The 27,380-nt window shown below is 43.4% G+C and overlaps 2 protein-coding genes across 2 annotated transcripts in view; both read right to left on the bottom strand.

Annotated features, from left to right (window-relative positions):
- Positions 1 to 1,662: 1,662 nt before the first annotated feature.
- Positions 1,663 to 7,577, bottom strand: arl2bp (ADP-ribosylation factor-like 2 binding protein). The gene is made up of 7 exons (XM_063196052.1): positions 7,498 to 7,577; positions 6,943 to 7,012; positions 6,788 to 6,849; positions 5,335 to 5,441; positions 5,133 to 5,218; positions 4,094 to 4,190; positions 1,663 to 2,261 (listed from the first exon to the last, which is right to left on the bottom strand). Exons 1-7 carry the CDS (start codon positions 7,514 to 7,516, stop codon positions 2,154 to 2,156), a joined length of 549 nt encoding a protein of 182 aa, XP_063052122.1. The 5' UTR covers positions 7,517 to 7,577; the 3' UTR covers positions 1,663 to 2,153.
- A 536-nt stretch (positions 7,578 to 8,113) lies between these two features.
- Positions 8,114 to 27,380, bottom strand: part of rspry1 (ring finger and SPRY domain containing 1) — a 39,226-nt gene continuing 19,959 nt past the window's right edge. Inside the window, exons 6-15 of the mRNA XM_063196883.1 lie at positions 26,960 to 27,018; positions 25,889 to 25,955; positions 25,400 to 25,531; positions 20,089 to 20,204; positions 18,661 to 18,804; positions 18,182 to 18,293; positions 17,870 to 17,972; positions 14,589 to 14,741; positions 13,552 to 13,656; positions 8,114 to 9,607 (exon numbers count right to left, since the gene is read on the bottom strand). Coding sequence (XP_063052953.1) covers positions 9,511 to 9,607; positions 13,552 to 13,656; positions 14,589 to 14,741; positions 17,870 to 17,972; positions 18,182 to 18,293; positions 18,661 to 18,804; positions 20,089 to 20,204; positions 25,400 to 25,531; positions 25,889 to 25,955; positions 26,960 to 27,018 — 1,088 coding nt within the window. The 3' untranslated portion in view covers positions 8,114 to 9,510. The remainder of the gene's footprint in view (positions 9,608 to 13,551; positions 13,657 to 14,588; positions 14,742 to 17,869; positions 17,973 to 18,181; positions 18,294 to 18,660; positions 18,805 to 20,088; positions 20,205 to 25,399; positions 25,532 to 25,888; positions 25,956 to 26,959; positions 27,019 to 27,380) is intronic.

The raw sequence follows: 27,380 nt of genomic DNA, 5'->3' as shown, positions 1-27,380 counted from the left end.
TGTTTACTCTTTCAAAAGCATGATCACAACCCAAACTACCCAAATGACCCTGTTCAAAAGTTTACATACCCTAGTTTCTGATGCTGAATATGGCCCTGTTTAACATCAGGGACCGCTCTAAATTGTTTGTGGTAGTTGTGGATAAGGCTCTTAATGTTCTCAGATGACAAAACAGCACATTCTTCCTGGCAGAATGGTTGTTTCCTATAATATCTTTGGGTGTCTTGCTGGAACCTCACATTTGAGGTTTCCCCTGAGTGGCTCAATGATGTTGAGATCAGGAGAGTGAGATGGTCGCTCAAAAACCTTCATTTTATTCTTTCTGAAGCTAATGACGGGTTGATTTGGCTTTCTGTGTCGAAATATTGTCATGTTGGCACCGTTGGAATTTCAATTCAGAAATGCAATATGAGGAGTTTGGTTGGAATCAAGCCAATGGGCAAGGGAATCGTTGCATTGCAATGATCATTGCAAGGGAAATTGTTTAGGAGGCATAGGACAACCAAAAAATAACTTCAGGTGAAATATAGGACAACATGAAAAAATGTTGGCACTTGAGGAAAGATGGGCTGTTGGGGGTTGCCAGGAGAAAGCCATTACCACAAAAATGCAAACATGTTATTTAGCATATGATACACCAAATAGCACAGTGAGAAGCATCAAAATGCCTGTGACAAAGTCATTTGGAAAAATGAGATCAATATGGAACTTTTTTAGGCCACTATTAACAGTACCATTTGGAGAACAGTCAATGGAGCCTATGATGAAAGTTACACCATACCCTTCTGTGAAACATGGTCATGGACCACTGATTTCATGGGGAAATTTGAGTTACAAATGCATTATACTTTTGATCCATACTCGCAGAATGATGAATACATTGCCCTGTGAAAAATACTGGAGGAAACTTGACACACATCAGCCTTGAAACTGCACATGGTCCATTGTTTGGACATGCCAACATGACAATATTTCAACACAGAAAGCCAAATCAACCCGTCACTAGCTTCAGAAAGAATAAAATGAAGTTTTTGAGCGACCGTCTCACTCTCCTGATCTCAACATCATTGAGCCATTCAGGGGAAACCTCAAATGTGAGGTTCCAGCAAGACACCCAAAAATATTATAGGAAACAACCATTCTGCCAGGAAGAATGTGATGTTCTGTCATCTGAGAACATTAAGAGCCTTATCCACAACTACCACAAACAATTTAGAGCGGTCCCTGATGTTAAACAGGGCCATATTCAGCATTAGCAACTAGGGTATGTAAACTTTTGAACAGGGTCATTTGGGTAGTTTGGGTTGTGATCATGCTTTTGAAAGAGTAAACACAGAATATTGCTAATAAATACTTCATATTTTGTGAGAAATCGCGAAGAAAGCGTTTATTCTGCTGGGGTATGTAAACATATGAGCACAACTGTATATATATATATATATATATATATATATATATATATATATATATATATATATGAAAACAACAACAACCAAACTCAATTTAGTCAAACAGCAACACATGTACAAAGAGTCGCAGTACGTATAACACAAATACACCCTCGTCTCAAACGCACACAGGGAGAAAATTATAAATATCGGTCCTTCATAAACATTGCTCATTCATTAGACACAGAGGAAAAAAACAATCATGAGCAAATAGTTGAGTTCAGGTGCATATTATTCACAATACTGCACGTGACCGGTGCAGGAATTCCATAGTTGGTCTCCATTATGTCGGTAGAGCATGTTGGTGAATGTCTCTATGGCTGGGAGAGGGGGGGGAAGTGTCCGGATGTCCCCGTCAGGCCAGAGTGGATCCCTGATAACGAGGCGGCGGAGTTTTTGCGGCTGAGCACAGACACACTGGGATGAGCCGAGATGGATGGCATGGGAAAGAGTGGGATCTGTTGAATGGGATGGGATGGGAAAGAGTGGGATCTGTTGAATGGGATGGGATGGGAAAGAGTAGGAGGATCCGAGATGGAGAAGATGTGGGACAGGCTGGGATGGGATGGGGATGGGATGTGCCTGATGAGCTCGTCAGGCTGATGAGCTGCTGATGAGCTGGTGGCAGATGGCTGCTGGGGTGGAGAGAATAGGCAAGGCTGTCTGGCCTGGCTGGCTGGTTGGGAAGATGGCTGCTGTGCTGGTTCACTGGGGCAGCAGTGCGGTGGCCGAGGGGAGCAACGTGGGGGCCACACAGGTCAGGGAGCGCACCACCAGACCCTCACTCAGGTCCAGCCCACGGCCTTCCCTCTCCTGCAGACACACACGCAGACACACATGCAGACACACACGCAGACACACACGCAGACACACACACGCACACACAAACACACGCACACGCACACTTAGACCAACACAGACAACCTTGCAATGCGTCTCACCTCATCTCATGGCATTTTTGGCAAGACAAATGGAATCCTGCTACACGCTCCCAGACCTACAGTAGTAGTGGAGCTCACGAAGCTGCGCGGAACTATAGGTCGGGCAAGAGCCAGGCACGTTGGTATTGGCAACCATGGTGGAATGGTTAGGGAGTTGGGACTGTAGATCTCAGGGTTGCAGTTGTAGGTTCAATTCCCCACCTCTGATGAAGGGCATGCTGCCTGAAACGTCACATTAAATGTAACGAAACGGGAGCCTGGTGTGCTTTATTTTCTATTTTCAATTCCCCACCCTACCAAACCCTTCCTCCTCCATCCATGGTCTGAAGTGCCCTTGAGCAAAGCACTGAACACCACATTGCTCCAGGGACTGTAAACCAATACCCTGTAATATCTGTAAGTCGCTTTGGAGAAACGTGTCACAGCTCAGTGTACTGCAATGTAATGTGATGTAATGTAATGTAATGTAATAATGTGGTGTTGTTGCCCTGTGCCAATTCAGGGGTGCATTTCTCGAAAGCGTAGTTGTTAGCAGTTAGCAACTTAGGTAGTTGCCAATGGGAAATTGCATTGCAACCAACAAAGTAGCTACCATAGTTAGTAACTACGATTTCAAAATGCACCCCAGGTTGTCCTGATTATGGAGTGAACAAACAAAAACACCTGTGTAGCCAAAGAATACTTCAACAGCCATATTATTTACAATGCGGGACAACAGCTCAGAGGAGATGTAGAAGTACTGAAAGCATCATCCTGAAAAATTATCCTGTGTGGCATCAATTCAATGCCTGTGAGCTGTTCTCACTTTCCCAAGGGAGACAGTGACCTCAAGAAAACAAAACCCTGGTTGACCTCAAAGTGAACTGCCCATGTGTTAAGATGGGATAAAGCTAAAAATAGCAATAATGATATAATAGGATTGAATAAATTAGAATATAACAGAGAGTGGCTTTTGTTGCCTTCTATACTTATGTACAATTTAATCTATCTACATGAAATATGGGATTGAAAGCAACTTGCTTACATGTATGTGCAGACCATTTAATTTGTAGACAGTTTATTTAGAACTAGAGGTGAGGTGAAGCGTGCTTAAACTCCAATTTCTACTTTATTTACATACAATGAACGTTCATTCATTCTAGGTCTGTGCTGTCAGCTAGCAACGGACTTTATATACAGTGCCAGACATGTGATTGCGATGACACCCCGACTTCATGAATAGATGGATAGAATAAAGAACTAGTACCAGAGACGGTCTATTGGGTTAGAAGTTAGAAATAAGAAAATTTTCCCTAGTACTGGTGTAAAAAGGGTTTGGGGTGGGGGTAGAGAGTAGAGACAGAGGATGATGACTGTAACTCTGCATAATTAACAGTTTTATCCCAAAGTAAATGACAAATTAGGTAAACTAAGTAACAGTGGTGAACTAGTGGTGAGGGAGTTAGGCAATCTGAGTGTTGCAGATTTTAGTTCAGCACAAGGAGGGAAAAAAACACCTATTCCTATTCTATTCTATTCTATTCTATTCCTGGTACCTACCAGATCTCTGTGTGAGTGTGTGAGTGAGTGTGTGTAGCTCTGGATCCCGGAACTACAGGTTGGGTAAGAGCCTGGCAATTCTATTCTATTCTAATAAAGCGATAGGAATACAGCTCTAGTCCATGAAGATTTCCTACACTGTTGTAAGGTGTGTGATCCACTTACTGCTCTGTAGTCGATAAACATCTCTTTAAAGGCCATGAAGTCTGTGAAGGTCAACAGCATGTCGAATATGTCTCCAGACACCTCGTCTTTGTGATGCCTGGAACACAGTCCACATTAAAGAGTTTATTATTGTCGTTCTCAAAAAAGCAACAAAATTGTGTTTGGAGTACAACACTCAGTAGTAGTTGTAGTAGTAGCAGCAGATGTCCAAGTAAAGTGCATTATTAGAGGTAAAAGTGACACCCGTGTTTGATTCCTAACCAACCCCTCCCCCGTCCCGGTCTTCCAAAGGATAAATGACCAGTTCCACAACCCCACTGACTACAGTAAATAGCTCCAACAAATAACTAAAAGTAAACATTAGGCAGCCGTGTTTCTCAGCAGTCCTGTAAATTCAGAAGTTGTATGGCCTGGTGTTAAGGGCTGTTGGCCTGTCAGCCATAACAGGACAGTGAGGACTGTTGTCCACTCCACACAGACACATACCAAAGGCATTAGTGCCACTGTGTCAGTAGCCAATAGCTGGTTTTCAAACTTTTTTTGAGCCAAGGCCAGGGTTTACGTGTAAACCTTAAGTGGACTGTAAGTGGTGCGTGAGGTGGATCTCTATAAACGAAGTCAATGTTTCCAAGACAAGCAATCATATTTTAACATTTCTAAAAGGTCTTTCACTACAATAAGACAGACATGCAATTTCTGAAGAAGAAAAAAGTGACCTGTATCTGAATTTGAAGTGCCTAAAACTCTTAGTCTTAAGCCTATCTATTCAATTGACAGGTGGTTTGAGAAACACTGGCCTACAGGCATCTGTACAGTATGTAAAACACAATGCAGCTGTCTCCACCTGGTGGTTCAAATAAAAAAGATAAGAAGGGGAATATGTGCTACTTCCAGAGGTGGGTAGGTACAAGTAGACAGCACAAAGCAGGTCTATATGCAGATGGAAAAAAGCTTTACTGGCTAGAGTGTGCATAATGGTGTGTGGGTGTGTGTGTGTGTGTGTGTGTGTATGTCTGGTTCTACCAATGGGGAGTCTTACTTGAGAGACTGTGTGAAGGCACTCATGCAGAATCCAGGCATCCTCTCCACCAGCTGCTGTTCTAGATGCTTCTCCAGCAGCTCAATCTGAGGAGGACACAATCATAACCAGTTGTCATATTTCAACCTCACAACAGGTACATTTGTATGTACCGTACGCGAGCGGAGTATGCATTAATTATTTATTATAGAGGCCAACTAACATATTCATTAAAGATTGGCGTGTAGGTGAGTTTATTCTCTTCGGTGTCGTCGAATTCCTGGTAATATTTCTCCATGAAGTTCTGCTGCAGCTGCTGAAAGTCGTCCTCTGGGGGAAAACAAGCAAAAGGTTCACAGAAGGCGATTAAAATCAGCAAAGCCCAGCAAATAGTAGCCAGGCTGTGCCCTCCTAGTGACGCAACACTTTCAGCGTTGCAACTAGTCAAGTCAAGAGCAATGCAAGTACTTTCTGATTTCCCGAAAATACAGGAACTCCTCCCACTTTGTGGGTAAGCAAACGACCATAAGCAAACCAAGGGAGGCGGGTCAAACATGCTGTTTGGGAAATGTTAATTGTTATGCTCTTGGTCAGACCAAGTCTCGAAGAGATTTGAACGTTGATGATAATCAGGCTAAGCAAATAGCACATTGAGGAGGATGGTAAATACAGTTAGGCCCATGGGGTCTTCAGACCATTTTTTCCGTGGTCATGGTAGCTTGCTTTGGTCTTGGTCTTGGTCTCGGACGTAGCGGTCTTGAGGGGATTTGTGTACAAATCAAGCCACTCATGCTCACCACAAAACCTTCTCATGGCACAATATTAATAAAGATGTCTTATGGTGTATTTTGTCTAGTTTGTATTAAAACATGTTTATTTTAGGCCATAGAGTTCAACCTAATTATGGTACTTTTGTTCACACTAGTTCACAATCTCTAGCACTCTAGAGCTATTCTAGGTCTGGTCTTGACTTGGTTTCGCCCTGTCTTGGTCTTGGTCTTAATCTCGATACCCTCCGGTCTTGTTAATGTCTTGGTCTCGATACCCTCCGGTCTTGTTAATGTCTTGGTCTAGGACTAAGCGGTCTCGACTACATCCCTACCCATGGGATAGAATCCAATCAGGTTGGAGATATAGAAGCTTTAGAACGTCAACATCCCAGTTCAGAAACAGCGCATGTCTTCTGGCCAACAGACAGCTGAACCTTCCATGACTTCTGCCATGCATGCAACGTAGTATTTTGTATGCACTGTATGCACTTAACCTTTGTCATCACTTCAACATGCACTTAAGTATGCAATTTAATATGCAACTTGTACACTGAGCACCATTGTCTGTTCTATACTTGTCGGTCCATATTTATGTGCTCTGCTGTTGTACGTCTCTGTCCATTATGTATTTGATGTTAGGGATGTGCTAAAACAATTTCCTATCAACTATTGACATGACAATAAACTTCAATCTCAAATCATGAATCCATAATGAATGAATGATGGATTCAATGGAGATAGAAAAGATATGTCCTTGTCCAGTCTGCCTTACTGCATGCATTTCACAAATGTCAATTTGGACCAGAAAGCAACTTATCATTGACTTCAATCATATAATAGATTGTAGGCTATATTATTCTAAGACTTCAATGCTGACTTCTCGACTTGGACACTTATTTTACCCACCCATAATGATGTCCTCGATATTTCCAATAACGGCATCGAACTCAGCATCTGCTGCCGATGATCTGCAGAAGTAGTGACAATTAACAAGAATGCAAACAGAAATCCTACTGATTGGGTTTATCATCTGTCAGTTTTCGTTATGGCAGACTACTTGCTTTGAAAAGGCGAAGTCTTCCTCCTCCAACTCTTGCATTTCAACAATATTCTCCCCGCCACCAAGCAAATCTGATTGAAACAAATAATATTTCATGTGATTTCCATCCCAAAACCAGCATTTGTTAAAATGAACATTTCCATTCATAATAGTAAGGCGCTCTGCAGATGACTGTTTACGTACAGTGAACAGGTGCATCACCTTTAGTACACTTTACCCAACCCATAGTTCTATGCCAAAAAATGGGCATGTTATCGTCCGTTTACATCATAGCACAGTGGTACTGAATAGCAGCATATCCAATATTGTGCAATGAACACACCGTTGTTATCTTAGCAAATAGGATAAATCCACACCAAACATCGGCGCTAGAGCAACTGACTTTTCAGATGGCTACCAACATTAGCTTCGCCTTCGTGACATTAGTTTGCTTTAGGAGACGCAAAACCGACGTTGCCAGTTAAGAAAATGGAATGGTATACATCTGCAAGGGAAGACTGAAAGCGGAGAACACATTGTGACTTTACAGCTACAACAATTATCAGTGGATACTCACTTCTCTCTCTAATGTCCATTTTGAAACGTCCAGACGCGCTTCCGCTTCACCAGTTGTTACCAGGGCAACGGTGAAAAACGTGTGCATCACAGAAATGGATCCGGCCAGAAAACGTTTCTAGCTAGCTGCCTATTCTAAGTTCTCTGCTTGTATCTTACTTGAGAGATGATGAGTGGCCCTAGAGAAAACCTGGGGGTAAATATCTTCTAGGAAGAAGAGAATATATAAAATAAGACCTTTGTGACTCCTTGTAAGCCTACTACAAACGGTCCAAAAAGGCTTCTATCCTTTACTAGATGTAGGCCAGGCACATAGGCCCTACCACCAGTAGGGCCTAGACACCTGGAAGCACATACATTTACCAACCAATTGACCCCCACCCCCCCACACACACAAAACACACATATTATACTATGCAACACATAAACAGACGTTTATTACAAACATCACAATCCAGAAAAAAATGATTTGTATGTCATTAAATGATCTTTGGAACCACAGGATATATCTGTGGCTCTTCAAACGTGGCTGCTCCCACAAGCCCCTTACAAACACCTCAGCAGCCAATCGATATTTGGCCAAAAAGCACATCATTGCACCCAACACATTTCATGTCTGAGGTTTGTAAAACTCATGGATAACTTTAGTGCTGGGCCTCCTAATTGTCCAACTTCCTAAACGTCTACAAATCTGATTATTCACTTAATACCTTTTTGATAAGGCATATCATTATTCTCACTCACAACTAAATGCATTTACATTTTTTTTGCATTTATGTTTTGCACAAATATATACCATCCTACTCACAGTTTCCACTTCATAATTCTCTCTCTCTTTTTTAAAACACATCTTCTCAGGACATGTAAAATCTATCCAAAACATTTTTCAAGTACAGAAGAGTAAGGAGAAACAGGTTGAAAAAACAAAACAAAAAACAACGACAACAAAATAAAGCCGGGATCCGTCGGCACTTTGCTCTCTCTGTGGAGTCAGGCATCAAAATTACCATGAATCAAACAACGCAGGTAAGAAAGCTCTTTCCTTCTCCTCTGTTTCTTTCTTTTTTTTTTTGCTATTGTGCCTTGAGTTGGAAACTGAAATGAGATCATCATAGATACAGTGAACACATCATGACGTAGATACAGAGGACATATTGAGCAGTGTGTGTGTGAGTGTGAGTGTGTGTCTTGAGAGGATATAATCTCCACCACTGGAGGGTGGTAGAGAGCGAGGATCAGAAGGCCTGTAGTCCTTATCGAGTTGCTGTGCATGAATTGCACGACGTCTTATGGCATGATTCTAGAAAGGCTTCTCTTTGTCCCGTCTTCACACAGAACAGGAATTCACCCAACTCCTTTCTTCGTCTGTGTCAGACAATGGCACATACATACACATACATACATACATACATACATACATAATACACACACATACATACGTACATACATACATAGACAGACACACACAGGCAGACAGACAAACAGCAAACTTGAAGCTCTGTGCAGTGCTCCAAGTGTTGTGAGAGGCCAGGGGGAAAAAAAGTCAACACCTCCACCTTGTTTCTGTATAACTTGCCCTCCTCAACCACCTCCTCTGCATTTCCCCTCCCCTCTCCCTCCCTCTTGTTTGTGGTGTGAGACGAGAGCGCCTTGTGGGTCCGGTCCACTACCCCCGCGGTCATGATTGTGTTAGGCAGACAAGTGATTGGGCGCCGTCAGGACTGAGAGTTGTTGGGAGCGGAGTGGAGGAGAGGAGAGGAAGGGAAGCGGAGGACGCTGGCTGCATTGGCGGGGCGTCAGACGGGGAACGTCCCGCGCGGGGCGCATCACATCACCCCTGTGCGTCACCTCTCAGCGAGACTGCATGGGCGCGTCGTTGTTGCCATCGTCGTTGTCACGTGGCTGAGAGGGGGTGCGGCAAGGGGGAGAGAGGAGAGAGTGGAGGAGCAGAGGAGAGGAGCGGAGGATGAGGATGAGGAGGAGGAGGAGGAGGGGTGGGGGAGGAAGGGTGGTGTCAGGACACGTGGGAGATGAGTCTGACGCGCGTCTGGATGTCCTGCCGACACAGCGGGCACGTCTCCAGCTGTAAGGCACACTCCATGCAGATCCCACTGCAGGAGAGAGACAAATGTGTGTAAACAACCACACAAATACACACCCACCCACCCACGCTCACGTACATACACGCACGCACCCACCCACCAAGTGTCAGAAAATACTGAGACACATCCCCTCTTTTTTTGTACTTGATATACTATAAGTGTATATCAAATACGTGTATACGTGTATATCAAATTAAAGAAAGACATATCAGAAAACAACCAATATTGAAAAAAACAACAAAGACCTAACTCAGAAGTGGGCATCAGAGTTGGAGCCACAGGGGAACATGTCCCATTTACACATATGGCTTAGAAAGTCTTGGAAGGCCTATGCTAACATGAAGTGCTGACAAACAAGAAAACTGAAATTGAACTGCTTGAAAGTACAGTGAATTTCACACTGTTCAAGTGTTTGAAATTTAAGACATCAAGGCTCATTAAGGATGGCAATTTGTTGAGTTCATCTGGTCAGAAATTCGTTGTGCTCCGCAGCATTCGGCAAAACTGCCTTGAAATGGAAAATAAAGTGGGAAAAGTTCTGATTAACTACCGCTTAACTACCTGCGATTTCCAAGATTAATAGCGAAAAACAAGTTAGACAGCCCTAATTATACCCATATCATAATACATTGTCCGTGTAGAGCAGAGTCTAGACTGTAGACCCATCTCTGTCCACAGGGTTTGTTTACCCAACTGTACCCATATTATAATGAGAATATATAGTCTGTGCAGGGTCTGAGCTTGGTGGCATAGTAATAAACATATTTATCACCCGGTGAGCAGACGGTATGTCTTCTGATTGGCTGAGCAGGTGTCCTTTATTCCCCGGTAGCAGGACACCTATGATGTCATGCGGGCGTCCAAGTTGCTTCTTTTCTAACTTTCTGGCGAAGTGTCGTTACTAGTTCTATCGCATCTGGTTGTCTAGTCAAGACCGCGTCGTTAGTTCTATCGCATCTGGTTGTCTAGTCAAGACCCCGTTACTAATTCTATCGCATCTGGTTGTCAAGTCAAAAACCCAGTCGTCAAGTCTATCGTATTTGGTTGTCAAGTCACCCCAACGTTCTGCGCGCATCCTTACATGCCTCCGATAGAGGCGCGTCTCACTAGATTAGGAAGTGGTGCCCATAGCAACGTACCAAGCGCAATGGTGAATCTACTTTCTCACGAAGCCTTAGATCAACATATTAATAAATTAATACTTAAATGCTGGTAACCGGGTGATAAGCGGAATAGCGGCCTTCGAGGTGTCCCGATATCAAGGGAAAATGGACTTGGCGAAGCGAACAGCCCTTCGGCTGCGCCGTCAGGCTGTTTAGAATGCTCCGCCTCGTCCATTATTTCCCTTGATATCGGGACACCTCGTCGTCCGCTATTCCATACATAACCCACCTGTGTACTATACTACTCATCTGTGTGTGCAGGGTCTGAGCTTGGTGTTATGGTAATACAGTCCCAGGAAAAAGTTTGTACACCCTTTTAAATTTCTTACCTTTCTGTCAAAATTGGTCATAAAACATGGTCTGATCTTCCCGGAAATCACAAGAAGGAACAACCAGAGTCTGCTTTAACTAATTCAACCCGAACATTTACAAGTTTTCATATTTTCATTGGCCATAAGGTGTAAACATTCACAGGACAGCAAGGCATAAGTAAGTACACCCTTGCATTCAATAGGTTTTAACCCTAAGTTAGTCGTAATAACCTCAACCAGATGTTTCCTGTAGTTGCAGATCAGATTAACAAAACAATCTGGATGTATCTGGTCTCCCTCTTCTTTAGAAAACTGCCTCTCGTCAGCAAGGTTTCTGGAGTGCATAGCTTTCTTGACTTCATGCCATATAATCTCAATGTTTTTTTGTCAGGGCTTTGACTGGGCTATTCCAGAATGTGTATTTCATTATTATGAAGCCATTCTAAAGTCGATTTGCTTCAAAAGTATGGGTTGTTGTCACATTTCAGCACCCATCCTCTTGTGTGCTTCAACTGTGTGACAGACTACCTCACTTTATTTCTGTAAAATATCACAATAAACTTGAGTTCATTGTTCCACTGATAATAGCAAACTGAAAAGGGCCTGAGGCAGCAAGGCAGCCGCATATAATGATGCTCCCGCCACCATACTCGAAGATGGAGATGATGTTTTGGTGAAGGTGTGGTTCTCCAGTTCTCCTCCAAACATGACATTGTGTGTTCCCCTGAACAATTCAACTTTGGTTTCAACGTTGGTCTACAGAATATTTTGCAGTAATTCTATGAAGCATATAAATGCTTTTTCGCAAACCTCAAAGGTGCAGCAATATTTTTTTAGGACAGAAACCCCATTAATTTTAGATTGGCAGAATGAATCCCATTTTTAGCTATTATTGGTTACATCTCCTCTTCTGAGTATGGTGGCGGGAGCATCATTATATGCGGCTACCTTGCTGCCTCAGGCCCTTGACAGTTTACTATTATCAGTGGAACAATGAACTCAAGTTTATTGTGATATTTTACAGAAAAAACGTGAGGAAGTCTGTCACACAGTTGAAGCACACAAGAGTATGGGTCCTGAAATGTGACAACAACCCATACTTTTGAAGCAAATCGACTTTAGAATGGCTTCATAATAATGAAATACACATTCTGAAATAGCCCAGTCAAAGCCCTGACAAAAAAACAATTGAGATCATATGGCATGAAGTCAAGAAAGCTATGCACTCCAGACATCCCACAAACCTTGCTGACGAGAGGCAGTTCTCCAAAGAAGAGGGCGACAAGATACAAACAGATTGTTTTGTTAGTCTGATCTGCAACTACAGGACAAGTCTGGTTGATGATATTGCAACTAACTGAGGGTTAAAACCTACTTAATGCAAGGGTGTACTTACTTATGCCCTGCTCTCCTGTGAATGTTATGGCCTTATGACCAATAAAAATATGATAACATGTAAATGTATGGGTGGAATTAATTAAAGCAGACTCTGATTGTTCCTTCTTCAGATTTCCGGGAAGATCAGACCATGTTTTATGATCAATTTTGACAGAAATGTAAGAAATTTCAAAGGGTGTACAAACTTTTTCCTGGGACTGTATATATAATCTATTTTCCTCACCTGTGTGTGCAGGGTCTGAGCTGGGTGTTATAGTAATATGTATATATACTATAATCTATATTCCTCCCCTGTGTGTGCAGGGTCTGAGCTCGGTGGTATAGTGATACTGGTATATATAAACTACATTCCTCACCTGTGTGTGCAGGGTCTGAGCTCGGTGGTATAGTGATACTGGTATATATAAACTACATTCCTCACCTGTGTGTGCAGGGTCTGAGCTCGGTGGTATAGTGATACCGGTATATATAAACTACATTCCTCACCTGTGTGTGCAGGGTCTGAGCTGGGTGTTATAGTAATATGTATATATACTATAAACTACATTCCTCACCTGTGTGTGCAGGGTCTGAGCTGGGTGTTATATTAATATGTATATACTATAATCTATATTCCTCACCTGTGTGTGCAGGGTCTGAGCTGGGTGTTATAGTGATATATATATAATCTATAATCTATATTCCTCACCTGTGTGTGCAGGGTCTGAGCTGGGTGTTATAGTAATATGTATATATACTATAATCTATATTCCTCACCTGTGTGTGCAGGGTCTGAGCTCGGTGGTATAGTGATACCGGTATATATAAACTACATTCCTCACCTGTGTGTGCAGGGTCTGAGCTCGGTGGTATAGTGATACCGGTATATATAAACTACATTCCTCACCTGTGTGTGCAGGGTCTGAGCTCGGTGGTATAGTGATACCGGTATATATAAACTATATTCCTCACCTGTGTGTGCAGGGTCTGAGCTCGGTGGTATAGTGATACCGGTATATATAAACTACATTCCTCACCTGTGTGTGCAGGGTCTGAGCTCGGTGGTATAGTGATACCGGTATATATAAACTACATTCCTCACCTGTGTGTGCAGGGTCTGAGCTCGGTGTCGGCCATCTGGTCGCAGCACAGCGTGCAGCAGTTGTCACGGATGCTCACCTGCTTCAGCAGCGCTAGCCGTCTGTGTCTACGGCAACAAGGGAGAGAGAGAGGGGTAACACATGGGTACATGGTCATATATGGAGGGATCTATATGCATGAAAGTGTCTAAAGACAGAGGAAATATACTGCATTATGTACAGTATGCGTATGAGAGAGAGAGAGAGAGAGAGAGAGAGAGAGAGAGAGAGAGAGAGAGAGAGAGAGAGAGAGAGAGAGAGAGAGAGAGAGAGAGAGAGAGAGAGAGAGAGAGAGAGAGAGAGGTGAGTGCGTGAGTGAGTGAGTGCGTGAGTGCGTGAGTGTGTGAGTGAGTGAGTGAGTGAGTGAGTGAGTGAGTGAGTGAGTGAGTGAGTGAGTGAGAAAGACAGAGACAGAGAGACAGAGAGTGTATGTGACTAACATAAAAGACAGGGCGTGTGTGTGTGTGTGGTGTTGCAACATTATGAACAGGTAATAAGAGCCACACACAGTGCAATTCCATTTCATTTAATTCACATTACATTTCATTTAGTGGAGAGAATGCGGCGCTTTGAGCATTGGGAGTGGTGAATCGGAGGGTCATTCATATAAGGTTTAAACTCTATTTAAAGACATCCCAAATCAGAGCCATGAGAGGAGAATAAGATTACCCTGGAGCACAGGAGTCAATTACTTTATCTGTTCAACGACCTACCCTGTGAATATGGTTAGAGAGACCTGTCTGCGGAATACTGTGTACGTCTGTGTGCGTCTGTGTGCGTCTGTGTGCGTCTGTGCGTGCGTGCGTATGTGAGAGTGTATATGTGTGCCATACATGACTGGGTGTGTGTTAGTGTGTATCCTTGGGTGTGTATAGGAAAGAGACGCATGCTCTGCTCTGCTCCACTCCACATATGTGTGTGTGTGTGTGTGTGTGTGTGTGTGTGTGTGTGTGTGTGTGTGTGTGTGTGTGTGTGTGTGTGTGTGTGTGTGTGTGTGTACCTTGGCAAGATGATTTTCTCGTCGGTGGCCAACGAGGCGAAATCGTTGAAAGTGCTGAACTTGACGGAGGGGGGGTAGCGGAAGGGCTTGGCCCCAAAGTTGAACTCACACTGCTGATAGGACATAAAGCTCGCCGCAGCAAAGAAGCCCGACCTGAAACAGCCGAACACACACACGCACATTTTCAGGAAGGGTTCAAGACCATACATATGGGTTCACAGACAGTATATAGCTAGTATTCAGTAGCAATGGGGCACCTAAGTCACGCCCTTCTACTTCCGATCCGTGGGGCTGGAGCTCTCAAAATTTTGAATGAGAATTAATGGAGCGAGTCAAGTTAAATCCTCATCCCGTTTGGCATGTGCTCCGGATTTCACATATGATGACAGTGAATATGAAAGGTTTGGATTTGCGTCGTAAGACCACTCCTTTTCGACACACAAGAAAGGTTATTTTAGCTTTTGTGCAAAACTGTGTTAGAGACTATACGTGCGCCTCGCATATCTGACGTGAACCGAGGCACAGCCAACCCTACCGCTGCACTGCGGATGCACGTCGGACATGCGACGTCTGTTGTGTAGTCCAAATAATTACATATTTTTGCACACACAACTCAAAAATCGCTTGCCAAGTGAAGTCAACAAGCACACCATTGGCTGTAATTAATTCTGAGGCACAGCATACAGTGCCCTCCATAATTATTGGCACCCCTGGTTGAGATGTGTTAAAAGCCTTAAAATAAATTCAGTGTTTATCGCAGAAGAATACTGTCACACTGAAAATTGTAGAAAAATGTAGCCTTCAACTCAAATGAATTGTAAGAAAATAAAAAAATCCCTGACTAAAAAATAATTATTTTTCATTAAATCACCTGTTCCACAATTATTGGCACCCTTAACAATTCCCAGAAAATAAATATAATTGAAGCATTTCTGTCATTTCTACAGTAGTTTACAAAGTTTACCAGAGTATGTAGGAACATTTAATTAGTAATTCATCACTTCCTGTTTCCCTGGGGTATAAATATGACGTGACACCGAGGCCATTTCTCTTATCCCCTCTTAAACATGGGAAAGACAAAGGAACACAGCATACAAGTGAGGCAGATGTGCGTCGACCTTCACAGGTCAGGCAGAGGCTACAAGAAGATTGCCACTCAACTGCAGCTGCCCATATCCACTGTGAGAGGGATAATTAAGAAGTTCAAAACAACTGGAACAGTGGTAAACAAGCCTGGACGAGGACCCAAGTTTATTTTGCCACCACGCACAGTGATGAGGATGGTAAGATAAATCAAAAGATCTCCAAAGCTCACTGTTACAGAATTACAACAAATGGTAGCATCCTGGGGTCACAAAGTCTCCAAATCAACCATCAGGCGCTGTCTACACGCCAACAAGCTGTTTGGGAGGCATGCACGGAGAAAACCTTTCCTCACTCACAATCATAAACGCAAGCGTCTGGAGTTCGCCAAGCGGTATTGGGGCTTCAACTGGGACCGTGTGCTTTGGTCAGATGAGACCAAGATTGAGCTTTTTGGCAACAAACACTCTAAGTGGGTCTGGCGTACCACGAAAGATGCGCATGCTGAAAAGCACCTCATACCCACTGTGAAGTATGGGGGTGGGTCAGTGATGCTGTGGGGCTGTTTCGCTTCCAAAGGCCCTGGGAACCTTGTTAGGGTGCATGGCATCATGAATGCTTTGAAATACCAGGACATTTTAAATCAAAATCTGTTGCCCTCTGCCCGAAAGCTGAAGCTGGGTCGTCACTGGGTCTTTCAGCAAGACAATGACCCTAAACATATGGCCAAATCTACACAGAAATGGTTCACCAGACACAAAATCAAGCTCCTCCCATGGCCATCTCAGTCCCCTGACCTCAACCCCATTGAGAACCTGTGGGGTGAGCTGAAGAGGAGAGTACAGAGGAGAGGACCCAGGTCTCTGGATGATTTAGAGAGATTCTGCAAAGAGGAATGGCTGAAGATCCCTCTTTCTGTCTTTTCCCATCTTGTGAAACATTATAGGAGAAGATTAGGTGCTGTTTTGTTGGCAAAAGGGGGTTGTACAAAATATTAACACCAGGGGTGCTAATAATTGTGACACACATTATTTGATGTCAAATAATTATTTCTTTATGTGGGATTTTTTCCCCACTGAATAAATGCACTTGTATTGAAGGTTGGATTTTTCTCTTTTTTTCCATTAAGGTCCCATATTATTTAGAAAAAAAATAAAATAATTGGAAGCTAAAAAACACATCTCAACCAGGGGTGCCAATAATTATGGAGGGCACTGTATGTGTGATCGAGGGGGAAATGCGAGGTGGATCGGAAAATAGCTTTGATCAGTCCATTACAGCCCAGTCGAAAGTTTTTGCGTTCCCAGCCCCACGAGCCCCCCAGAAGGGATGGAGACTTAGGTGCCCCATGGGGAACCTGGATTCAGAAGCTACAACCCAGTGCCACATACTGCAAATGATTGGTTTTACTTAACACATTAGGCAATCGCCTGGTTAAATTGGACAAGAAAAACCAGGCACAAGTAATTTGGAATATGTGGCACTGGATTGTAGCTTCTGAATCAAGGTTGCCCACCACTGATGGTGTGTGTATACGGTAGACAATAATAAGAGTGACTGTGCCATAATCGGTAAGGAGCGTTTTGCACACATACATGTACTGCTGTTGCGAGAACAAGATATAATGAGAAAGGGCACAAAAATGAAGAAAGAAATTAAGAGCTTTGTTGCAAAATGACTTTCAGACATTTTGAGAAATTGACATATTTGTGCAAGTCTGACAACCTATTTGGTTACCCATGACTGGCCGTTCTTTGTCTGCTCAGTTTACTGAAAAATGAAACTTTCGTGGCTGACGAGAAGACTTGCTTCTTGAGGAGGAGCTGAGGATGCTAAGTGTAGTGTAATAGTGTGTAGTGTAATGTAATGTAATGTAATAGTGTGATGTGTAATGTTAATAATGTAATGACTTACGTGGCTGACGAGAAGACTTGCTTCTTGAGGAGGAGCTGAAGTTGCTAAGTGTAGTGTAATGTAATGTAATGTAATGGTGTGATGTAATGTAATGTAATGTAATAGTGTAATGTAATGTAATGTAATGCAATAGTGTAATGTAATGTAATGTAATGCAATAGTGTAATGTAATGTAATGACTTACGTGGCTGAGGAGAAGACTTGCGTCTTGAGCAGGAGCTGAAGATGCTAAGTGTAATGTAATGTAATAGTGTGATGTGTAATGTAATAATGTAATGACTTACGTGGCTGAGGAGAAGACTTGCTTCTCAGGGGGGAGCTGATGCCCGTTGAGATAGAAGATCATCTGCTTCTTATTCAGGTCTAATAGGAAGCCAATGGCATCACCTGTGGTAACACAGACACAACAACAATGAGATCAACCGATGATCAAAGTTGTGATACTTTACTGTTAATTAACTCTGTAACAAGCATTACACAGAGGAATGTGTATGCATACACACACACACGTGCAGGTGTGCGCACACGTGGGCACACACGCATGCACACGCACGCACGCACTCACACACACAAATAACCCAGGCATGTGGACTAACCTTCTTTCCAGCAGGGGTGCGTGTGAGGTTTACTGCGAGCGTTGTACCAGATCAGCTGCCTGCAGCCGTCGTATGCACAAGAGTACTCATCATCCCCAATCCCATAGCCCTCCTGCACGCACGCACACACATGCACACGCACACAAATGACACACACATAGAGAAGAAAGAAGACATGAGCATATACATAAACATCCTGTAGCTCTCCTGCGCACACACAAAACAAAACACAACCATACACAGAACAAGAAAAGCACATGAGCATACACACTGACACACATACAGTGTGTTGTGTAAACTTCAGCTTTCTGTCTTTTCCTCTGGCTCTCTCACAGAGATTTCATGGCCCTACAGACCAAGGTGTCACAATTGTGTGCTTTGAGTGAGTGAGTGAGTGAGTGAGTGAGTGAGTGAGTGAGTGAGTGAGTGAGTGAGTGAGTGAGTGAGTGAGTGAGTGAGTGAGTGAGTCCCATACGTACGTGGTTGAGGAACTTGCTGTCCTTGGTGGCCCAGCCGATCTGCATGACGCCAGACGTGATGACCGTCACCTCGTAGTACCAGAGGCCAGAGTCCACGCAGAACGTGCAGCGCACACTCTCAAAGGAAGAGGCATCACAGCGCGCCTGAGAGAGACAGAGAGAGAGACAGAGAGAGAGAGACAGAGACAGAGAGAGAGAGAGAGAGAGAGAGAGAGAGAGAGAGAGAGAGAGAGAGAGAGAGAGAGAGAGAGAGAGAGAGAGAGAGAGAAAGAATGTTACGGCTGCATGCACGTGCCATTTGTCTCGTTTTGCCTTTTACCACTTCCTCTAATCGGCTGAAGCAGCTGTGGGGAGTGGCCTAATTGAAGACACCTGAATCTGCAATCAAGTCTGGTATAAAGACCTGAAGATTCCTGCTGCTCACTAGAGGCGTTCTGGTTGAACGTGTGGCTGCTGCCTCTCCAGCCCGCGTTTGTAATGTCTTGGAGTGTGTATGTAAAATAAAATCCCGCAGGTTGGGTAACTTTTTAAAAGGTGTTGTATGTTATCTTTTAAAGGTTAAGGTCGGATCTTTGTTAGCCCCATAGGGCCATTTCATGACATGGGGGGGTGACTCACATCTTACGTGTATATTCATTATAACTTATAACAGTTTTGTTTTCACACATGAAAGGGTGGATCTTGTCCGAAATGTTCGAATTTGCAAAAGGCACTGTACTCTGGTCATACTAGTAAATATTAGTTTATTACTTAGTAAATATTCATGAAAAGATCAAACTTGGCAATAGGCAGCACAGTTTCAATGAGCAGCATAGTTGCAATAACTACTCTGGCCACCACCCTACACAGTGCACCTTTCAGACATGGTGTTATACATTTGCTGTTACCAGAATGGCAATGATCAAGTTCTAAAGGAAAGGCTCTGCGTTATGTCACTGCGGTGTACTACTATGGTGGTTAACTTTCCACTAATGGTGTGCATTATGGGGCTATTTCTGTTCCTGTTTCTGTATGTTATCTGGTGAGAAGGAAGTGGTGGTGAGCATGTAGTATGATTTCTCTTCTTTCCCCAACCATGACTACCCTTTTCTGATCATTGTATGACACGGGAACTTTCACTTTGACTTTATTCTCTGGAACATGATGAGTTTGCCAGTTAGTCCAGGATGATGCAATCAGATGTACAGTAGCACAAGTGACTCAGAATGGTGTTTTTCCACAACTGAAGTAAAAACAAAAACAAAAAGTATGGATTTTTTTTTTTCTAATTTAATGATTGCAGTCAAGCTGTATGGTAAAAAATACTCAAGGAAAAATATCTCCTACCCAACCTTGAAGCACTGAACAATATTTCAACTGTGTGTGTGTGTGTGTGTGTGTGTGTGTGTGTGTGTGTGTGTGTGTGTGTGTGTGTGTGTGTTCTCTCACCTCCAGGCCACTAGGGGAGATCTTCAGGTACTCGCTGACGTCGTTGCTGTTCAGCATGGCGTTGATGTTGCTCAGGTTGACCTTCTCGTATGTAAACTGACGACCGTCTTTCAGGACTGCAGCAACATGGGGAGGGAAGGGAGAAAAACAACAGTATCAGCAGTGTGGGGAAAAGAAGAAAAAAAAAATCCTCAATGATGAGGAAAACCGCATAGAGAGGTGGGGAACCTATGTCTCGAGGGCCGCTTGCGGCCGCTTGCCAATGTAATTTTAATGGTATGCAGCTTCAAGTGAAATATGACACATTTTGTAAAGGAATCGTAGGAAAAACATTTGCAATACAATTAAGTTATACTCAGGGGACGGACAGAGAAGGTGGGGTCTGTTTTAAAAGTGGCTGCCTTCAATATAGGCCTAAAATGCAAGGGGAAGTCCTGGTTTGTGTTCATAGTACGGCCCTCGGAGGACTTTTACGGCCCTCTGATTAATTTGAAATGGCCCCTCGAATAAAAAAGGTTCCCCACTCCTGGCATAGAGGAAACGTGATAAAGCCCTGGCCTGTCATTTTCAGCATCAGTTCAGGACCAGAAGACTTGAGGTTGAAACCTTAAGATTTGGCTCTTTCAGGACTACAGCAACATACACACAAACCTGGGAGAGCAAAATAACATGCTGAACATGGAATGTGTGGGAGAGAAAAAAAAACATCAAAAAGAAAACCATCTCAGAGGGAAAAGTGATGAAGCTCAACACTGTTATTTCGTCATCATACTTCGCTGCCGCCACTATCACCACGGGAAACGGGATATCCTGTTAGTGACACGGCTTCATGATTAAGGCCATTTCTCAACGTGACCTACTGCTGTATGGTGGTCATTCAGTGGCCCTCTGTGATGGTGCAGTAGGAAAGGCCATACCCTCTATCCAAAAAAAGGTTGAGAACCACTGAGCTAAACGCCCCATGGACATCATTCTAAGTCTCCCAACGTGCCTTTGACCTCCTTATAAGACTGCCAAAGACATCCCCCACCCCCACCCCAGTAACCAGTATTAAAATATAAACTAGACTAATGCCCCTCAATGGCAACTAAGCCCTGGCCACTCTCAGCTAGTAACCTTCTCAACGCCACACCCTGGGGGGCTGTAGAGCCCCCGTTGAGACACAGTACTCTAGCTAATTGTCTCACTATAAAAGTTAATTGCGCCATGACCCACACACTGAGAACTGAGAAGGCTGAAACACGCCTGTACAATCGGGACATGGTGCAATAAACTTTTTACCCTTCGAGAACTGGGTAGCGATGATGTCCTTTTCTGCTACATCTGATAGCCCATTGGACTTGTGCCCAAAGAGAGCACCCACACAAGATCAAAGGAACACAGAAAAGTGGCATCACATCATTGACCCCTACACTGTGTGTGCAAAGTCCCGTTAAACCCAATGGCCTGGACATAATTTAACAGGTGCACTGTACAGTGGAACAGAGCCGCCGTCTGTATCCCCGCAGTCCACAGTTTTGTTGTCAAGAGCAGTTAATCGCCAATGTCAACCACAACCAAAATGAAGGTCTAATTTTTTGTTTTAAGAAAATGAAGGTCTATAAATATGACAAGAGGAGGTCACACAGGTGGTGACACAGAAAACCAGAAGAGTCTGAATGTCATACTACAGTCCACCGGACTGTCACTTCACATGGGCAGGGATATGTGGAAGTATGTATGGTAACACTTTACTTGACGCCGGTGTCATAGGCATGTCATTACAGTGTCATAACAGTGTCATGGCACAGTTAAGCACGTGTCATAAACATTATGTCCATGTCATTCACATTTTATGACTGTTGGCCGTAAGTGACATTTGGATTCCGAAATGTTTATGACATGGACATAATGTTTATGACTTATCTATGACGGTCATGACACCATTATGACAGTGATGACATGCATATGACACCGCCGTCGTCAAGTAAAGTGTTACCGTATGTATATGAGTAACACGGCAGAAAGAGGTCATGAAAGTCATGTGTGCGTGTATATCCTGGTTTGAGTTCACATATACTGTATCAAGATTTTCCTAATGAAATGAGGATCTTTGCTGATGTCAAATAAAAGGGGGAAAGAAAAAAAATCCCATCCACTTGAAAACACCCCACAGCACACAACAGTGCGGATGTACGACACTAGCATAGGATATGTTCCCCCAAGACGTCACGTCATTCAGTGACCTAAAATGTCACAAATCAAACAATGCGCACATAATTTAACATTTCACAGAAAGCGCCTGTTTGCACAAGGCCGAAACCATTAGTCCACCTTTTCTTTTCCACACTTCAATAAACTGTGGCATTTCAGTAATCACGTCTCTGTGCAATCGCATTAATCACACCCAAGTGACATCAATCTCACTCTGCCACGAGACTGACAGCATGAAACGAAAACTCATGTTTGCATGGAGTTTCCCAAGTGTTCACGAGGGCTGAACTAACAATGCAGAAGTGACAACTCATTTTTATGCTCATAACAGCTGACAAACAACTAGACAAAGCATGGCCAGTAAAGCCCAAAGCCGACCAGATCGCTATACCGTTAGCAAACACCTTAACTAAACATTAGTCCCATTGAGCTGTTGTGACCCAGCGCTGAGGAAAGATTGCCTGCCTATTGTGCAGGCAGCCGTCAGCATTAGCACTGGAGCTGAGAACCATACATGATAATCAAAGACACAAGTTAGAGAGTGGCCCTTTTCTGTTTGATCTTCCACTCGAGATATTGTGATTTTATGGCAGTCATTTCCTCTGTAGCAGATTAGATGAGTGAGGCCTTACTACAGGTCGGTGACAACACAACAGAGTTTTGTAAAATGTCAATGGAACACCCTTTGATTGTAGAACTGCATGTCAACGTTCCATTCAAAAGTAAAGCAACGGCAGTCTCGGAGGTTAGAGCCAGGCTGAACCCAAAAGTTTTCAAAAGTTCAACACTATTGCCAGAAAATTTCACAAAAGGCACAAAGTTTGTTTTTAAAAATACCAAGGTATGTGTAATAAATAGGGTCTTATTCACGGCATTTTCATAACCCTGATGACTCAGCCAGTACAAATTAGACTCTGACAGACAGGCAGCGTGATGTAAACAACAGGAGAATGTCACAGTACAAAAATAAAGAAATAAAAGAAGAAGAAATAAGAAGACAGATAGACTTTCAGTCATCCTTCTGGCTGGCTCATTCATTATGGGACAAACTGGAGGAATAAAAAAAAACAAGACACAACTAGCAGATGCCTCTGATATACGCATCTAATCTGATGAAATAATAAACACCCTTTAATTTATTTGCCACCTGGACATCTAATTGGCAGGCAACAGCGGTGCCCAACCGGATCGTCTTCCCACATTAGCGGTGAGTGAGTGGCTGTCTGGCAATCAGATCCAGGTTCCCCGCTATCTTAGTGTTTCTCAACAGGGGCGGTACAGCCCCCCAGGGGACGTTGGGGAGCCCAAAGGGGGCGTTGAGAAGGACACAGCCAAGAGGGGGCGGAGAGGGGACTGGCTTAGTTTCCATTGGGGCATTAGTCTATTTTATTTTTCAATACTAAGGGGGCATTGGCAGGCTTATGATGAGGTCTGGGGGCGTTGGGAGGCTTATGAGGAGGCCCAGGGGGTGTTTCTTCAAAAAAAGGTTGAGAACCACTGCTCTATCTAATGCATTTTAACACCTATCCTGGCTATAGAGAGGACAATACAAAGCTTCTGGTGAGCTTGGCCTGATCAAGATGCCGTAATTTTAGGAAGGCGATCCATTTGGACACCGCTGTTGCCTGCCAATTAAATGTCAAGTGAAGACATACTAGACCCATCATTGGCCCCCATTGGATGGTTGGCAGAGGAAAGACTTGTCTGATTGGTTGCTGCCTTGACCAGTAGCATACAGAGGCATTCAACTGGCATGGGTTAACATAGCTATTGGGTTAACATAGCTATGGAAATCTATGGTAACAAATAAAACCTCATCAAAAGTACTTATAAACCACGTCTAGAATTAATGTAAAATTCAACATAGTGTAAAACGGCTATTTCATTCCATCCAGTCCAGTGATCACTTGCTGGCTTGATGCTAATGGTACCATTTACTTCCAGTGATGCTAAGCTATGCTAATAATTCTAACACTAGTAAATCTGTGACTAATAAATATGTGAAAATAGGGTGGAAAAAAGGGTGGACTGTTCCTTTAAATGCCTCTGTATACTATTGGTCAAAGCAGCAACCAATCAGACCACCGTTTTCTCTGCCTTCGCAACCGGCAGGACCAATGACAGGCCTAGAGTGTCTTCATCCCACACCTGCCCATTCTGGGAACGATCTGAAATGGAAGAGATGGTCAGCTGTGTGTGTGTGTGTGTGTGTGTGTGTGTGTGTGTGTGTGTGTGTGTGTGTGTGTGTGTGTGTGTGTGTGTGTGTGTGTGTGTGTGTGTGTGTGTGTGTGTGTGTGTGTGTGTGTAGCTAGAGGCCACAGGATGGGAGCATGAGTGAGCGAACTGTTGTGAGGTAAGCTGAATGGGTATCAGCTGTCTTTGCTGACCTGACGGGGCAGGACAGGACACATAGTCTACTCACACGTGGATCAAATAGAGATAAAAAAGAAAGCAAACCCAAAATGTTTGCCTCCTGCTGCCAACTGAAAAATACATGTAAAAATGTGTGTGTGTGTGTGTATGTGTGTGTGTATGTGTGTGTGTGCGTGTGTGTATGTGTATGCGTGTGTGTGTGTGTGTGTCAGAGATCCATCTTTCTATTTTCCCGTTTGATATTCCATTGTAGACACACCACAAGAGAGTGTGGCCTTCTCATAATAATAATAATTTACTGTATAATATAATCAGAGATATTGGAAAAGGTAGAGACGAGTCAAGCCCATACTTTTCCGGGATCCATGTCATGTCAGGTGAACGCCCCTTTAGGAGACCTAAGTTGTTTTTTTCCCCAACCTTTTCCGAGATACTGGTCATTGTAATGGGGCAGAGTTTGTTTACATTTGAAAAAAACATCTTAAACATCAGCAGACAACTAGCAAACAGCAATACAATAGCGATATAATATTTGGAGTAGGCCTATGTTAAGAAGGTTTTTAATGTAAACAAAATCTGCCCCCATTAGAATAGCTCAGGTCTCGGAAAGGGCTGAGCCGAAAAATGCAGCATCACCGGGTACTGACAAGTCAAGGGTAGTGTGACAAATACAACAGCCTATTGAAATTGGCTCAAGTTATCCGTTAATGCTTATTATATATAATATAATTATAAGTTTACTCACACAGGTTGTCCAGGCTCCACTGTGAGCAGAAGCCGACCTGCCGCTTTAGGTAGTCCAGGTGATCCGCCCACATCTCCAGCACCGCCAGCCGGTCACTGATGCACGACTCGGACACAGTCAGCTTGTTCTCACCTGTGTCAGACGCACATGCACACGCACACACACACACGCACGCACGCGCACCCACCCACACACACACATTTAGAATCAAAGTCAGTCACACATTCTCAACTGTGTGAAGCATGCAGACACACGCACGCACACGTGCACACAAATGAATGTGTGCATACAAACAAGCCTGCACACACACCCATATATTTAGGCTCCAAGTTAGTCACGTCAGTCGCTCGATAACCAGGCCTCACTAACAGGATATGTGCACTGCTACATACAGCATGTGAGGAGCGGCGAGCAGCTTATTCTGTACGGGTGTGAAGATATTTGCGGACATTACTTAACACAGGGAGTGGCTGCTGAATGAAAACTTACTTGTCTGTGAGAACTTTTCTAATGCGATAAGAGCAAAGAGCATCACGGTGGGATGTGCTTCAGAACTCTGTAAAGAGAACACACAAACACACCACACACACACACACACACACACACACACACACACACACACACACACACACACACACACACACACACACACACACACACACACACACACACACACACACAGTCAGTACAGGTACTTCCGTATTTGCAGAAATTGCTAAATTTTTCATATATGTGTATGCAGTAGACAACTTTTTTTTAAAGCATAGAGACAACAACAAAAGCATCTTGAAGTCAGAGCAAAAGCCTTGACACTTCACTTTTACGCTGAACTTTTGACAGAGGTTTGACATTCCAGCAGAGAAACACAATCTTTACTTGTCTACTTGACACTCCAGCAACAAAACACACTTGAGCTTCACAGTCACCTGAGCCATGCTGAACCACCTTTTTTATATAGCGAGTAGGAAACACAGGACTTGTGCTCTTGCAGACATTTGGATCTAGTACATTTATCTCTCAAAATAGTCTTTCTTGCCTATGCCTTGCATTATTACACTGCCTATCAAAAGCAAAAATAAAATAATAATACATAAAATAAAATGTATATAAAAAAATAAAATAAAACAAATATAAAACTGCATCATTCCTGGCAGCAGCCACAGGATTGTAAAAACCCTGGTATGTTCATCCATGGATGGGAGAATTGGTTCCCAGTGTGTACTTCTTACCAGATATATGATTATTCTTGCTGAAGTTTTCCATCACCGTCACCTACTACCCTGTCTTGGCCTGTGAAAATCGCCGACTTCAAAACACGCCCGGCCGCCTGTGTAGCTCATTAAAATGATCTATGCATAGTGCCTAGATGTTTCTTTGTTTCTTGGTCTCTCTTTATTTGAGCGGGCAGTTTGAGAGGAGACAGGAATGCCAATGCCAGTAAGGGGAGAGAGGGTCGGGAGAGGACCTCGGGTCAGAATCGAACTTGGGTCTCAGGGGTAGCAGTCAGTATTTTGAGCCTTGGACAGGGTCATGGGCCTTTAGCGTATGTGGAGGTCTTACCAAGCTCTCCAGGAGGTACTCCAGAGTGCCTGGGCTGAGGAGGCCAATGCTGGCTGGACCTGAAACATTCAAACACATACAATACATTAGAACAAAACTATGAAACAAAAAGACAAAATAAGAAAAAAATACTCAAAAATATCCAAAGACACTCTGCTGCTGCACCTGGTTTATTAAAGCAAGCTAGGTGTCCAGTCATCCTTATGTTATGACTTCTGCCCTCATCCAGCTCCTGTGTAACTGAACGTGTGTGAATTCTTTTTTTGTAAAGATTTTATTTTAGTCTTTCACAAGTTTTTGACAGGACAGTGTGAGAGGTGGACAGGAAGCGAATTGGGAGAGAGATGGGGAGGGGTCTGCAAAGGACCCGGGTCAGGAATCGAACCCCGGCAGGGCCTACGTGTATGCATTCTAATGACAA

This window comes from Engraulis encrasicolus, chromosome 4 (genome assembly GCF_034702125.1).
Source record: "Engraulis encrasicolus isolate BLACKSEA-1 chromosome 4, IST_EnEncr_1.0, whole genome shotgun sequence".
Lineage (NCBI taxonomy): Eukaryota > Metazoa > Chordata > Actinopteri > Clupeiformes > Engraulidae > Engraulis > Engraulis encrasicolus.
The sequence above is the reverse complement of the archived record's forward strand: the minus strand, read 5'-3'. Positions and strand labels throughout refer to the sequence as shown.